The sequence below is a fragment of the Anguilla rostrata genome, chromosome 14, assembly GCF_018555375.3.
Source record: "Anguilla rostrata isolate EN2019 chromosome 14, ASM1855537v3, whole genome shotgun sequence".
In the NCBI taxonomy this organism is placed as follows: domain Eukaryota; kingdom Metazoa; phylum Chordata; class Actinopteri; order Anguilliformes; family Anguillidae; genus Anguilla; species Anguilla rostrata.
In genome coordinates, this window is record NC_057946.1 from 36710243 (window position 1) to 36724880 (window position 14638).

The 14638-nt window shown below is 45.3% G+C and overlaps 1 protein-coding gene across 1 annotated transcript; it reads left to right on the forward strand.

Annotated features, from left to right (window-relative positions):
- The first annotated feature begins 562 nt into the window (after positions 1–562).
- Positions 563–4811, forward strand: pgam2 (phosphoglycerate mutase 2 (muscle)). Its single transcript, XM_064308570.1, has 3 exons — positions 563–1110; positions 1657–1837; positions 4465–4811. Exons 1-3 carry the CDS (start codon positions 694–696, stop codon positions 4632–4634), a joined length of 768 nt encoding a protein of 255 aa, XP_064164640.1. The 5' UTR covers positions 563–693; the 3' UTR covers positions 4635–4811.
- Positions 4812–14638: the final 9827 nt, after the last annotated feature.

Sequence of the window (14638 nt, forward strand, 5' to 3'; positions counted from 1 at the left end):
ACAGCAAATTATTGATTATTTCAAATAAATATTTAATAATAATAATAATAATAATCTCACTGTTTTATATGTATACAGTATATATGTCCATATAATACATGGAATTCACAGATTATCAGTAATACCGCATAGGCACGTGTTTCTTGCACATGTGAAAAGCACTAATGTAAATCATTCTTTTGAATGGGAATGATTTAGCGATACTTCAGTGGTTTTGCCATCACTCTTAGCACATGCATACAGGGTGAGTGCAGAGTGTGTTTCTCAGCCTGTCAGTGACACACACTCTCTCGGTCCTCCCTGTGACTCCCTGGAACACTCGAGCTGCCCACTCTGATCTTTACACCGTTACTCCACTGCTCTCAGTTTAAAAGTCATGTTGCTATTTTAGATCGGCCCGTGACCTCTGCCCTTCCATGCCAGGATCCGGCTCAGGCTACACGGAGGAGGAGACAGCCCGCCATTGGCCGACCTCCGCTGTCCGTCAACGCCCGGACTGCCGGGATTGGTCGGGCCAGCGAAGCAGGCGGGGCGTGCGGCCGGGCGGTATAAAAACAGCTCGCCTCCGTCCGCTCGGCGCTCACTGGCATTCGGGGAGTGTGTGAGAGAAGGGAGGCCGCGTGACGAGTCCGGACGGGCGAAACCGAAGACTTTAATTTCCGTTTCGTTTTTTTTTCGTGAGGAGAAGGCAACATGACGACCGCTCACCGCCTGGTGATCGTGCGGCACGGGGAGAGCTCCTGGAACCAGGAGAACCGCTTCTGCGGCTGGTTCGACGCCGACCTGAGCGAGAAGGGGCTGGAGGAGGCGCGGCGCGGCGCCCTGGCCATCAAGGAGGCGGGCATGAAGTTCGACGTCTGCTACACCTCCGTCCTCAAGCGCGCCATCAAGACGCTGTGGACCATCATGGAGGGCACGGACCAGATGTGGCTGCCCGTGGTGCGCAGCTGGCGGCTGAACGAGCGGCACTACGGCGGCCTGACGGGCCTCAACAAGGCCGAGACGGCCGCCAAGCACGGCGAGGAGCAGGTCAAGGTCTGGCGCCGCTCCTTCGACATCCCGCCGCCGCCCATGGAGCACGACCACCCCTACCACAAGATCATCAGCGAGGTAAGGGGGGGGGCGGGGGGCCGGGCTGGCGGGTGGGCGGGGCGGGGGGGCGGGGCGCGGGGGGGCTGGGGGGGGGGTGAACCGGGGGGGGCTTGGGTTTTCTGCACCCGGCAGCCTAACCTTCCCCACTGCGGGAGTTTCACCGCGCTGGTTTAGTGCGGTAGTTTTGCAGGGAAGCAGAGAGATGACATCATGCCATGCTGTGCAGTGTGTGTGTGTGTGTGGGGCGGTACAGCCGGGCATTTTTATTGCACACGGCGTGCCCTGACGCGAGCGATTCACATTTAAACGCGGAGTGCTCTTAAAAGAGCCTTAAGCCTTAATGCACCCTCAGAACTGAGTTTAGCTCCCTTTCTAAGCCTGAGTACCATCCCAGGGGGCTTGAGGCTCCTCAGAAAGGGCTTTGAAGTTCTGAGAAAGACGTGACTGCACTACGTGAGCTCAAATCCTCAGACAGAGAGGAAGCTTTGGCTGTGGGGCCTGCTTTTTACAGTCAGAGCAGGGACTCGCGCGGTGACTGAGGTTGCAATTCTGTCCTCCCGCCAGTCGAGGCGCTATAAGGGCCTGAAGCCCGGGGAGCTGCCCACCTGCGAGAGCCTGAAGGACACCATCGCCCGCGCCCTGCCCTTCTGGAACGACGTCGTCGTCCCCGAGATCAAGGCCGGCAAGAACGTCATCATCGCCGCCCACGGCAACAGCCTCCGCGGCATCGTCAAGCACTTAGAAAGTGGGTATTATGGGCTGTGGGAACGGTGTGTGGGTGGGGGGCTCTAGGGAAACGGCAGACTGTACAGTGGGGGGGGGGGGGGGCAGAGGACTGCAGAGGAAAAGCTGGGTGGGGGTTTGGATATCAGGGTGTTCTGGTTTAGGCAAACAACTTCACGCTGATATTCATGGATTTGAATGGTGGGTTGGGGCAGCACTGTTGCACCCCAGGCTGAGGCACTTGGAGTAATCTGCTTCCGTGAATACCCACCTGTATAAATAATCGACACATTAAAACATCCGCCCTGTCACCATAGACAAGGGCAGCTGTTAAGGAAGCAAATAATCGTTTGGGGACACTGAAGAGCAGGCAGGACATGGTGACCTGGGAGTGCTGGGGGTTACATTTTGGGGTTACAGCACAGTAATTTTGGGAGCAGGGAAGTGGCAGAGGAGAAGGTCAGAGGTCATGTTTTGTTGGCCATGCGCGCTTTTAGAATTAGAGCGCTGCACAGAACCCGAGCGAGACACCGGGCGCACGGAGATCGAGTTTTGGGCTGGCGGCTTTTGAGGTACACTGGAGGTGTGAAGCAAAGGGAGGTCAAAGTTCAGGTGGGGATGTCTGCGTCCGGGGGAGGGGGGTTGGCTAAGTCAAGTTCCGCAGCGTTTACTTTTCTATCAGAGGCTAATTTATACCCACCACACCCAGCAAGCAAGTACAGATACAAAAGAAGGAGAAAGAGATGTAGTCAAATCTAACTGCAGCAGACTTTAGACTCCTCGTCGCTCTAACTGCGACTTAGACTGTCTATAATATCTAACGCAGCAGACTTTAGACCTGTCTTATATCGCATATCTAACTGCAGCAGACTTAGACCTCTTAATGCATATCTAACTGCAGATTTACTGTCTTACATTAGCAATGATCTAACTGCAGCAGACTTTAGACCTCCCTTACGTCGCATATCTAACTGCAGCAGACTTTAGACCTGTCTTATATCGCATATCTAACTGCAGCAGACTTTAGACCTGTCTTACATCGCATATCTAACTGCAGCAGACTTTAGACCTCTCTTACATCGCATATCTAACTGCAGCAGACTTTAGACCTCTCTTACATCGCATATCTAACTGCAGCAGACTTTAGACCTCTCTTACATCGCATATCTAACTGCAGCAGACTTTAGACCTCTCTCCCACACATCGCATATCTAACTGCAGCAGACTTTATACCTGTCTTACATCGCATATCTAACTGCAGCAGACTTTAGACCTCTCTCCCACACATCGCATATCTAACTGCAGCAGACTTTAGACCTCTCTCCCACACATCGCATATCTAACTGCAGCAGACTTTAGACCTCTCTCCCACACATCGCATATCTAACTGCAGCAGACTTTAGACCTCTCTTACATCGCATATCTAACTGCAGCAGACTTTAGACCTCTCTTACATCGCATATCTAACTGCAGCAGACTTTAGACCTCGCTTCTCAGCATATCTAACTGCAGCAGACTTTGAGAGCTCTCACAGACTAACTGGCACAGACTTTCCAGATTATCGCGGCCCTATTAATAAACCCCGGGAGGGGGCGGGGGAGGCTCCAGTTGCGGGCGCGACCTTTTTCGTGGAAAGGTCCCGCATTCTGCCGGAGCGGCCGGAGGGGGGTGTGGGCGGGGGGGCTACGTGGGGCTCCGTATCAGTCGAGTGGAGTTTATAAAGCAGAAGGAAAAGGTCACCCCGGGCTGGGGAACCTGAACATGACTCCCCTTCTCCTCTGAAAAACTGCATCCAGGACCCGGTGCAGCTCTAAGTGAGATGCCACACTGAGCGAGCTCAACGAAGGAAAGGCTTTATTCCTTTATTTGGCCTTTAACCTGTTGATATTGAATGGCCTTGCCAAAATAACAGCAGCGCATACAGACAAGTTTTCAGAGCAAAACACAAGAATGAATGAAAAAAGGAATGTGTTCTGAGACATTAATACTGCAATGTGAAAGCTACAGTAACCCTTTGGCATTCTTTGTCCAAGGCATGGTCTCTCATAACTCACTTAGTATTTTTTTTATAATAAGATTTTGTTTGCCTCTAATTTTGACTGAAAAATGTGAGCGCTAGGCCAAAAAATCTACCTTTTCAAAATCTTATTTTACTTTACATTAGCAACACTTCACCGAAATCCATAGACACACTGTCGTTTCAAATTAGGGATTAGGGATACAATGTACTTATGTTTAGTTTTATAATTCACAAGCTGCACATTTTGTTTTTTATGGTACGTGCATGATTGGCTAGCACGCTGTGAGATTCCAACTGGACGGTGGACGACAGTGAAGTTGCAGATTGTGATTGAATGACCAAATGATTGACTGGCTGACTGACTTGCTAATTGATAACTGATAAATGAATGAATTGGCAGGTTGACTGACTGATTGATTAACCGATCGATACGTAGGGATGAAGAATAGATTTAATTGTTCAGTCGATTGATTGGTTGACCAGTCGGTTGACTGACCGATTGATTAACTGATCGATTTATTGGCTAGATGAAGAATAGATTGAATTGTTCAGTCGATTGATTGGTCGACCAGTAAGTTGAATGCTGTGCGCCTCCACCTCTCCCCCCCCCCCCTCCCCCCCCTCCCCAGGCATGTCGGACGCCGCCATCATGGAGCTGAACCTGCCGACGGGCATCCCCATCGTGTACGAGCTGGACAAGGACCTGAAGCCGGTGAAGCCCATGCAGTTCCTGGGCGACGAGGAGACGGTGCGGAAGGCCATGGAGGCGGTGGCCGCCCAGGGCAAGGTGAAGAAGTGAGCAGCGCCCCCTGCTGGAGCAGGAGAGACTGTACCCCCCTTCCACGCAGTTCTACCTGTTCTACTGTACCACCTGCCCCCAGCCCACTTCCACACACCTCCACCCTCACCTGTCTGCCCAGCATACTGCCAACAATATACATACACACATACGCACACACACACACACACACACACATGCATACACGCGTTTATAATTCCTTCAATTTAAACGTGCTGGTGATGTAGAAACTATATATTTTATATATATCTTTTTCCTTTGACCAAACTGCCAGTCTTTCCCATCACCAAGCATGCAAGCACACACACACACACACACAGATACAAAGACACACTCTCACACACACATGAACACACAGACACAGACACACACAGACACTCAAACACACATGCACACACATAATCAAACCAATAACCCAATCATGATTCATGAAACTTGTGTTGGGAGCACCACACTCCAGCTCAATGAATAAATGATCAGTATTTTCAGTACACAAGTTTCTGCGTCTTCCTCCTCCTCCTCCTCCTCCTCCTCTCCCCTCTACAGTACCTCTGGGTGTCAGTGATTCAGCGGTTCGTGGGTCAGATCAGCGAGTTTTTCTGGCAGTAGTCCCACATTGCAGTCAGCCTGTCTGCATCTCAGCATCCTTCCTTCCTCCCTCCCTCGCTCCTTCCCTCCGTCTCTCTAATTCCCCCCTCCCTCTGTTTCACCTCCAGACCACAATGAAGGACTGCTACGAAGACACAGTCAGTCGGGTAATATCAGGGTAAGAGATTGGCACAGTCAGACGGGTAGTATCAGGGTAAGAGAGTGGCACAGTCAGACGGGTAGTATCAGGGTAAGAGAGTGGCACAGTCAGATGGGTAGTATCAGGGTAAGAGAGTGGCACAGTCAGATGGGTAGTATCAGGGCTAAGAGAGTGGCACAGTCAGACGGGTAGTATCAGGGTAAGAGAGTTCACAGTCAGACGGGTAGTATCAGGGTAAGAGAGTTGCACAATCATATGGGTAGTATCAGGGTAAGAGAGTGGCACAGTCATACGGGTAGTATCAGGGCTGAGAGAGTGGCACAGTCAGACGTGTAGTTTCAGGGTAAGAGAGTGGCACAGTCAGATGGGTAGTATCAGGGTAAGAGAGTGACACAGTCAGATGGGTAGTATCAGGGTAAGAGAGTGACACAGTCAGATGGGTAGTATCAGGGTAAGAGAGTGGCACAGTCAGACGTGTAGTTTCAGGGTAAGAGAGTGGCACAGTCAGATGGGTAGTATCAGGGTAAGAGAGTGACACAGTCAGATGGGTAGTATCAGGGTAAGAGAGTGACACAGTCAGATGGGTAGTATCAGGGTAAGAGAGTGGCACAGTCATACGGGTAGTATCAGGGTAAGAGAGTGGCACAGTCAGACGGGTAGTATCAGGGTAAGAGAGTGGCACAGTCAGATGGGTAGTATCAGGGTAAGAGAGTGGCACAGTCAGACGTGTAGTATCAGGGTAAGAGAGTGGCACAGTCAGATGGGTAGTATCAGGGTAAGAGAGTGGCACAGTCATACGGGTAGTATCAGGGTAAGAGAGTGGCACAGTCAGACGGGTAATATCAGGGTAAGGGAGTGGCACAGTTAGATGGGTAGTATCAGGGTAAGAGAGTGGCACAGTCAGACGGGTAGTATCAGGGTAAGAGAGTGGCACAGTCAGACGGGTAGTATCAGGGTAAGAGAGTGGCACAGTCAGACGGGTAGTATCAGGGTAAGGGAGTGGCACAGTCACAGGGTCTGTCATGAGTTTCTTGTTACGCCTCCTTGTAAAGAGTTATTTTGGTTACATGTGTGGGCGTGTGTGTGTGTGTGTGTGTGTGAGAGAGAGAGAGACTGTATTCTATATATAAAGTGTTGTATGAAGAGATATTCTGGCAGAGAGCTCTTGAGGGACATTATATTTAGTTTGACTGAGCATTATATAGCATTAAATCTAATATCTCTATCACAAAGGTCACTGCAGAAGACAAAAAACAGACTGTCAAAAGGGAACAGAATCAAATTAAATCACCATTCCTGTGATATTCATAACTGAATGCTTTCATATATCATGCGTTATGCATGAAGAAATGGCTAAAACAATATGCAACTGCTGGTTGGGATACATCACAACACCCAGATATACGAGCTGTCGCCGTTGTTATGGCAGCAAAGCACTTGGACTCCCCCTTTTGACCAATATCTGTATGACATCCTACCGAGGGTTGCGCACAAGGCTGGTATAGTCTTTCCATTGCAGCTTCCATATTCCATATTTCCAACACATTTCTCTTTATATTAAATCACATTTTCACAGAGACACACTGACACACTGTCCTCAACAATATAAATGTATATGCACTCACTGGCCACCCGGTGTGGTCTTCTGCTGCTGTAGCCCATCTGCTTTAAGGTTTGACGTGGTGGGCATTCAGAGATGCTCTTCTGCATACGTCGGTTGTAACAAGTGGTTATTTGAGTTACTGTTGCCTTTTTATCAGCTCGAACCAGTCTGGGCATTCTCCTCTGACCTCTGCCATCAACAAGGCATTTTCACCCAGAGAACTGCCCTTCACTGGATATTTTCTCTTTTTTGGACCGTTCTCTGTAAACCCTAGAGATGGTTATGCATGAAAATCCCAGTAGATCATCAGTTTTTTAAAATATTCAAACCAGCCGGTTTGGCACCAACAACCATGCCATGTTCAAAGTCACTTAAATCACCTTTCTTTCCCATTCTGATGTTTGGTTTGAACTTCAGCAGATCGTCTTGACCATGTCTACATGCCTAAATGCATCGAGTTGCTGCCACGTGATTGGCTGATTAGATATTTGCGTTAACGGGTGTAGTTTGCAGTTGAACAGGCGTACCTAATAAAGTGGCCGGTGAGTGTATACTTGGTCAGGTGCTTGGTATTCGAGCCAGTGGGTCAAATTAATGCAAGTTATCAATACCAGAAAATGGACGCAGGTACATACAGACCTGATGGCCTACAGCGTCTAGTGAGCTCAAAACAACGAACCAGAAGTACATATTGTTTCACAAGAAGAAACTGAGAGAAAAGAATTGGCTTATTTTCCATGACCGTTTGGTGATGTTGCGATACTGGGTGTTAGTGATTTGTCCAAAACACAGGTCACCTGACCTCTCCGGCAGCCATATTAATCACGGGGATGGGTGAACACCTGGATGTCCTCTGTTCTTCTCTCTGACAGCCTTCGATCCCAAACGCCTAGCATTCAACCATGGCAACAGCCGCCAAAATGTGAGTCAGGGCCAGCTGATGGCCATCCAGAGGGGTTTGGGTGGATTACAGGACACAGGAAAATAAAGCAAAAAAAAAAATTCACAAAAAATGTTTCTTCGGATTCATGTTAGAGAGGCCTCGGGGTCTCCTGGACGTACGTAGTGATGCCCAGCAGGGGGCGCCCAAGCACTGCAGAACCTTCTAAGAATTTGCGACGTTTGAGTTCATCTGGCCATTAGGTGACACAACAGAATTTCCTAAATTATATATAAATATATAAACATTCCACGTTCACAGCCAAGGACATTTAATCAGTCAGAGGGGCTAATGCGTTCAACCTCTCTAACGTGCTGCATGAAAGAGGCTGCATTTTAAATGAATTCCCTTATGGGCTGACAGGTGAACTCACTGGAGACCGCACTGCTGAAAGTGGGGTCACCTGGTCACGCGAAACTAAGCTACCGGAGGAAAAGGAAGCACTCAGTGACAGAGCGAACGATAATGACACAGGCCTGCGTGTCACTGGATTAAGTCAGTGGTTCTCAGACGCAGTCTTGGGTCTCCACCCTGCATGCTGGTTTTTGGCACAGCTGATATCTTGGTCATTTAAGATTGTTGAAAACAATGTGGAATAATTTTGCACTTTGACTTATTCCAACATGTAGCAGATCTGAGTCATTGTTATCACTGGGGGCAGACACACTACATGGCCAAAAGTATGTGGACACCTGACATTCAACATCTCAGCCAAAATTATTATGGACATTAACATGGAGTTGGTCCACCCTTTGCTGCTATAACAACCTCCACTCTTCTGGGAAGGCTTTAGACCAGATGTTGGAGCTTTGCTGCAGGAATTTGCTTCCATTCAGCGAGAAAAGCATTAGTGAGGTTGGGCACTGATAGGGCGATAAGGCCTGGCTCACAGTTGGCTCTCCAATTGATCCCAAAGGTGTTGGAGGTGGTTGAGGTCTCATTTTTGCAGAAGTCAGACAGAATGCACAGTCTGCTGTAATGGCTCTTCAGTGTAAATGTTTTACTGAGCGTGGCAGGGTGGGGGCCAGGGTGGAGGCAGGGTGGGGGTCAGGGTGGAGGCCAGGCAGAACGTTGATCTGGTTTACATCGCATGTGAGGAAATTAGAATGGCTATGGGAAATGTAACCTCATATTTGACAGAACATTGATGGTTTGTCCTTCTGGCTATGATTATAATTATTACCATTATCATTAGCAGTAGTAGTAGTAATAATAATAATAATAATAATAATAATAATAATAATAATAATAATAATAATAATAATAATAATAGTTCCTCATCTGTAGAGATCAAGTTTCGCAAATGCATACTCAACCCATGACTGGAAGGATGTTCACTTATTTCTTGTGCATTTATCAAGACCTGACCTATTCATCAACAACTAACTCAATCAGTGCATGAAAATAATTGACAATAACTCTTCCCTTAGTGAAATATTCAATTTAATTCTAACATCTAATCTAACATCTAACTCCAACAAATTTAACATCCTCTCTAAGCAGTGTCATCAGCAAAGCTTTCTGGTACTATTCCAATGCTGAAATTAAATATAATTTAATTTTCTGATTGATTGGATGATGTCATTTGATCTGTATTTAGCAAAAGTACGTCGTTTGTCATCGTAAGATGATTGGCAATACATCTGCTGAGATCGCTAAGGACAGATTTCAAAATATTGTCATGATAGCTTGCCACTGGGTTGGCCGAAAAAATTTGTTCGGCAACCATAAATTACAATACTCTGAAAAACAGCGCCCTCTTGCAATATAATTTACACTCTTGATATCTTTCATATTTTTTTATTTATTAGTGGGTTTGGTTCGGCAAGCCCACTTTTGATATCTTTCATATTTTTTTGTCTGCACTTTCCGCCCAATTTTTCTAGCCTACAGTTTTTGTACAACATTCAACTTTTACACCAAAATTACCGGCTAGTTCCAGACATTGTTGCTTATATTCAGATTTTTTGAAATATTCAAAACTTTTTGAAATATTCAACTTTTTGTGAGCAATTTCTCCCCATAGGAAAGCATTGTACAATGTTCATTTAGGCGTCCTCGAGAGTCCACAAAACATAGTGCTCATACCCATCGGTAAGCAAGCCCACACAATTCCTTCAGGAATTGTAACCTTTCTAGTATGCAAACTAATACTCTGCAGGCATGAACTAAATATGGGGGGTGTCATTCGAACATTAACTGCACTTATTTTAAAGCTTAACAAAATGTTGACCGCAGTGAAATGAAAGCAGAATTTACCTCCAGAAAAAAATAATTGGTAATGACGAGAACTGGAAACAAGGTGTATATTTGTCATGAAAATTTTCGTTAGTTTGTCACTGCGCGGAAAATTCATGTTTAATGGCACTCAGAGTTTATGGGTGAGTGGAAGAGCTGAAGTATCTTTTTAAAGACGCGGTTTGCAAATAACATGCAAATAACTTCAAACTTCATGTTTCTTTTGATGTTTCCCCTCTTCATTTGATTACTTTGCAAATACATTACCCCATACATCGGTCTATATTGGTTTATTTTATTATTTAATTTAAAAACATACACAGATCTTGTGATCGGTGGATCATGCCCCGGCATTTTTATCACGGCGGCCAACCCGCCTGCGAGGCACCGGCAGCAGTCTCCGTGTCATGGGCTACACCGTCATGATCTGCTGCACCTGTTCACGCGCATCACCGCTTCAGCACCGTCTACGATCCGTGACCGTCCAGGGGCGACTGCTCGACTTCTCACGGGTTTGCCGGGGTTCGTGGGTTCCGGTACGCTCCAACGGGTCCCTAGCCAACAGCATTTACTTACTTGCACTGACAATTACGCATAAACAATAGTATGGAATTCTCGTCTGCGGTCCCGCTGTCCTCCCCCTTGTCTCTTTTCAGTGGGTGAGTAGGGTACTACACAATTCCAGCCAACGTTTATGCTCAAACTTGGCACTTTCTGGGGCGGCAGTACCCTACTTTGTTTACAAGGTCATGCTCTTCTGTCTTCTGTTTTACGCGAGAACGTTTAACAAAATGTCAGAGGCTACTTAAAGTAACACCAGGGTTCTACCGTAAACTCTATATTTAAACCGTAGGCTAATGAGGGTGACGGTTCATGCATTTGTGTAAACAAAGAAATCGCACCTGCAAGTATGTCATTATAAAATGGTGAGAAGCTTCGTCAGACTGTGCAGCCAGGCGTTTTCTGGAGTTTAATTTCCTGTATTCGTTAGCCTTGTGTTTCCCGTCGGTAGCCTATAGGCTACAACTAGTCTAGGTCTTTTTTTTTTTTTACATTTTTGTTTTTATTGGCAAACTCAAGCTTTGCATTTTATTCAAAGCTACATAATTCCACATTGAGAAAAGTATAGAGAAGAGAAAAACCAAATCCCGCAATTTCAATACAAGATGAAGATATGTAACATTCTTTTTATTTCCGCCCACCTGTCGCTGATTTCCATTGACTGACCGCCGACCTCAATCCCGCCACACCAAAAGTCCTCGAAACGGGGACTATAGCGCTGTTCAAACTATTTCCCCCACCTTTTTCCTTAAAAGAAAAAGAAGAACACAGAAAAGAATAAAACTATTTACAGAAAAGCCTGGGGGTGGTAACAGTGCACACGCACAGGATTCGTTTCTGTAATATAAAATCTCATTAAAAACACGTTTTCAACGTACAAAAATGGCAAGTTACTCACACATACAAGACATATACCGTCTATAACTCATTCATTCAGACTGCCAAAATCCAGGCCTGCCATTAAAAGTATTGATATCAAAATGACGCCAAGTTACGGTACTACAAACAATATAGGCTATCTTGCCTCACCGAAATTAACTAAGATGTATTCCAAAGCAATGCTACCCAATATTTCCTAAATTCTTTCAAGTCACTTGGCCCTGTGTTTTGTAATCTTACCATTTTACAATGTCATGCAAACTTTGTGTCAGATCAAAGTGTCAAATATTTTGAATTGCCTCATGGAACACATTGAAATTCATGTAGAAAACTGCTGGTGAGTAACTACAGGAAGCATTTTTCTCCAGAAAACATAAGTTTATACTTGCTTCCGAACTGAATTTGAGTAAATGTACAAGTTATTGTATATTTGCTACGTACAATAAATACTGCATGTAAAATACATATTGTACATACATACATAGAGAACTTCTTTATCCCCATGGGGACATTTCCCTCGCAGCATGTTACATTCACATTTACGAACAGACATTTATACCAAGAAACAAACAATCATTCACGCAACAAAAAGGCTAGGCAGCGAAATACATACATACCAATACAAATTGGACATATAGACGCCTATTCAATAAATCTTGACTGTGAGAAAGCCATCCACACATATGTTTGGCCTGTCCATGTACTGCATGCTTATACACACAGGGCCAAGTGACTTGAAAGAATTGAGGAAATATTGGGTAGCATTGCTTTGGAATACATCTTATTTAATTTCAGTGAGGCAAGACTTGGCGTCATTTTGATATCAATACTTTTAATGGCAGGTCTGGATTTTGGCAGTCTGAATAAATGAGTTATAGACGGTGTATGTCTTGTATGTGTGAGTAACTTGGCATTTTTGTACGTTGAAAACGTGTTTTTTATGAGATATCATTTCTTTTTGCAAAGCATTTTATTATGAGTGACAAATGCGAAATGACCCTGTAAGAAACGGTTGTGGATTATGGCTATCCTTGTGTGAATTTGTACAGTCTGATGAGCGTGTACCGTTTAGCAGTTTCGGTTTGCTATATATGTAAAAGAGTGGCTGTGACAAAGGGTGCAGTGGTGTAAGTGTAAACGCATCAGAAACGCAGGTGAAATATGGCCAGTGTATGTACTCACGGATTTGACGGCCATCTAACGAGCCTTAATTGACAAAAGAATCAGCAAGCCCGTAGAATTAGAGCTCCCTAGGTCGCAACTTGTGTACCCTTCTGTCCTGCCCCGTTGTCTGTTATTTCGTGGAGATGCACTTTGTGTTTGTAAGGTTTATAAGGCATTTTGATAGGCTTATCTGCAGGTAGGAATCCTCTTCGTTGTTTTGCTAAGCTAGAACTGGAAAACTTGATAGTGGAGAATAGGAGCAGACGCATATGTCCCAGCAGGCTTGGCATATGAGAAAATAACAGTGTGAGAGAAATTAGGAGAAATTATGAAATTGCATAGTTGAAACAATATGTTTTTAGCAGAATGGGCATGTACGTGAAGGTTGACATGATCACAGACTATAGTGCGAAGTAAATGAAGTGACCATGAGCGAGCTTAGTTTCCTTATCGAATGGTATATATAAGTCTGTATAAAGCATTAGTTGTTAAAGTGGAGGGTTAAGTAACATGTGAAATATATTGTACTGATGTGCTTTTGTCATGTTCAGTTATTATGAGTGAATCATGATTTTAAATGTAATGTTTTAATGGGGAGTTTCAGGACGTACATACGTAGTAATTGTTTGTATGTGGCTAGATAGAGAACAGGGCGAGGAAACATGAATGTAGAAACGTGGCGTTTGCTGATAAGGTTTTGTACGGTAGCCAAGTGAAGAAATATAGTTAGTAGAAATGGCACAGTGGTGAACTGGTGTAACTTTTTAATAAAAGGAATACATTTGCCGTCATGAAATGCATATGGGTGGCCGTGAGTGAGTTTTGGTGAAGCAAATATAAGCGTAATAAAACGTTAGTGTAAAAGAGGCAATTATCTGCCTGAGGGCGAGGCGGGATTCAATCCTTCAACCGGAGGTTTACCAGTCTGTGACTTTGTTAGTGCAGCACCATGTCATAGCTATGCAATGCGTGAAATATCATTAGCAAACCTGTCCGTGGTTTTAAAGAACACAGGCCAGTAAGCACAGAAGAGCTCCCGTTGAATCCATATGGCTTTGCAATATTGTAGCCGGTTAATAACTGAACGTGCAGACGGTACGTCATAATGCAGTATATACGTTCGGTGAACGGCGGGTAGATATGGTGCAAAAGCAATAATTGAGAAGTAGTGGACAATTATTAGTGAGGGTAAAAGCAGGTTAAAGAAACGTGTTCCTAGCTGGGCTTGAACCCAAGACCCTATATTCCCAAGACTGTAACCTTGCCCACTAGGCCACAGGCAGATTAACTGTTTAAACTGGAAATGTTTCAGAGTAAAAAGGTATGGGTATTTTGCGTGTGTATGCGAGTTTTTGATTGGGTCGTGTTGGTGAAGATTTGGCTGGTGTCGGTAAAATGTCCAATGGGGAGACATTTTGTTTGTGGGATAGGCGGCAGGAAAAATAAGAATGAGAAGGAGAAATTTTATTTTATTTATTGTGTGGACATGTGAAGTTGTTTATGAAATCTGTCTGTTGAAATGGGGTCAGGATGTACAGAATTGAATGTTTGTAAGGGCTGAGTGTCTGTGGCTGTTGTGGTTATTTCTGTGGGGAACCCTGAAAAGTGCCAAACTCTCTGTGCTGTATAGGTATGGGGCATGCCCCTGCCAAGGTGTAACTTGGCGGGATGGCATACCTGCCATCCCAATCTAGTCTCTTGGGTGTTATAAACTCGATCCATTTCCTCCAATTGCCCATTAATTTATCATGTTGGATCCTGTGGGTATATGTAAATGTATACATAACAAAAATGGGTTAATGGGTAGCCTAGGTCTATTCAATTAAATTTTATTTGAAAACACGCAGAGTAGCTTCGTGTCTTTCCGTGTC

Bases quoted from the DNA above. Each gene is read 5' to 3' on its own strand.
- pgam2 (XM_064308570.1), top strand. From the start codon at position 694: ATGACGACCGCTCACCGCCTGGTGATCGTGCGGCACGGGGAGAGCTCC. The intron at 1,111-1,656 runs GTAAGGGGGGGG...TCCTCCCGCCAG, and splicing joins ACCACAAGATCATCAGCGAG to TCGAGGCGCTATAAGGGCCT. The intron at 1,838-4,464 runs GTGGGTATTATG...CCCCCTCCCCAG, and splicing joins CATCGTCAAGCACTTAGAAA to GCATGTCGGACGCCGCCATC.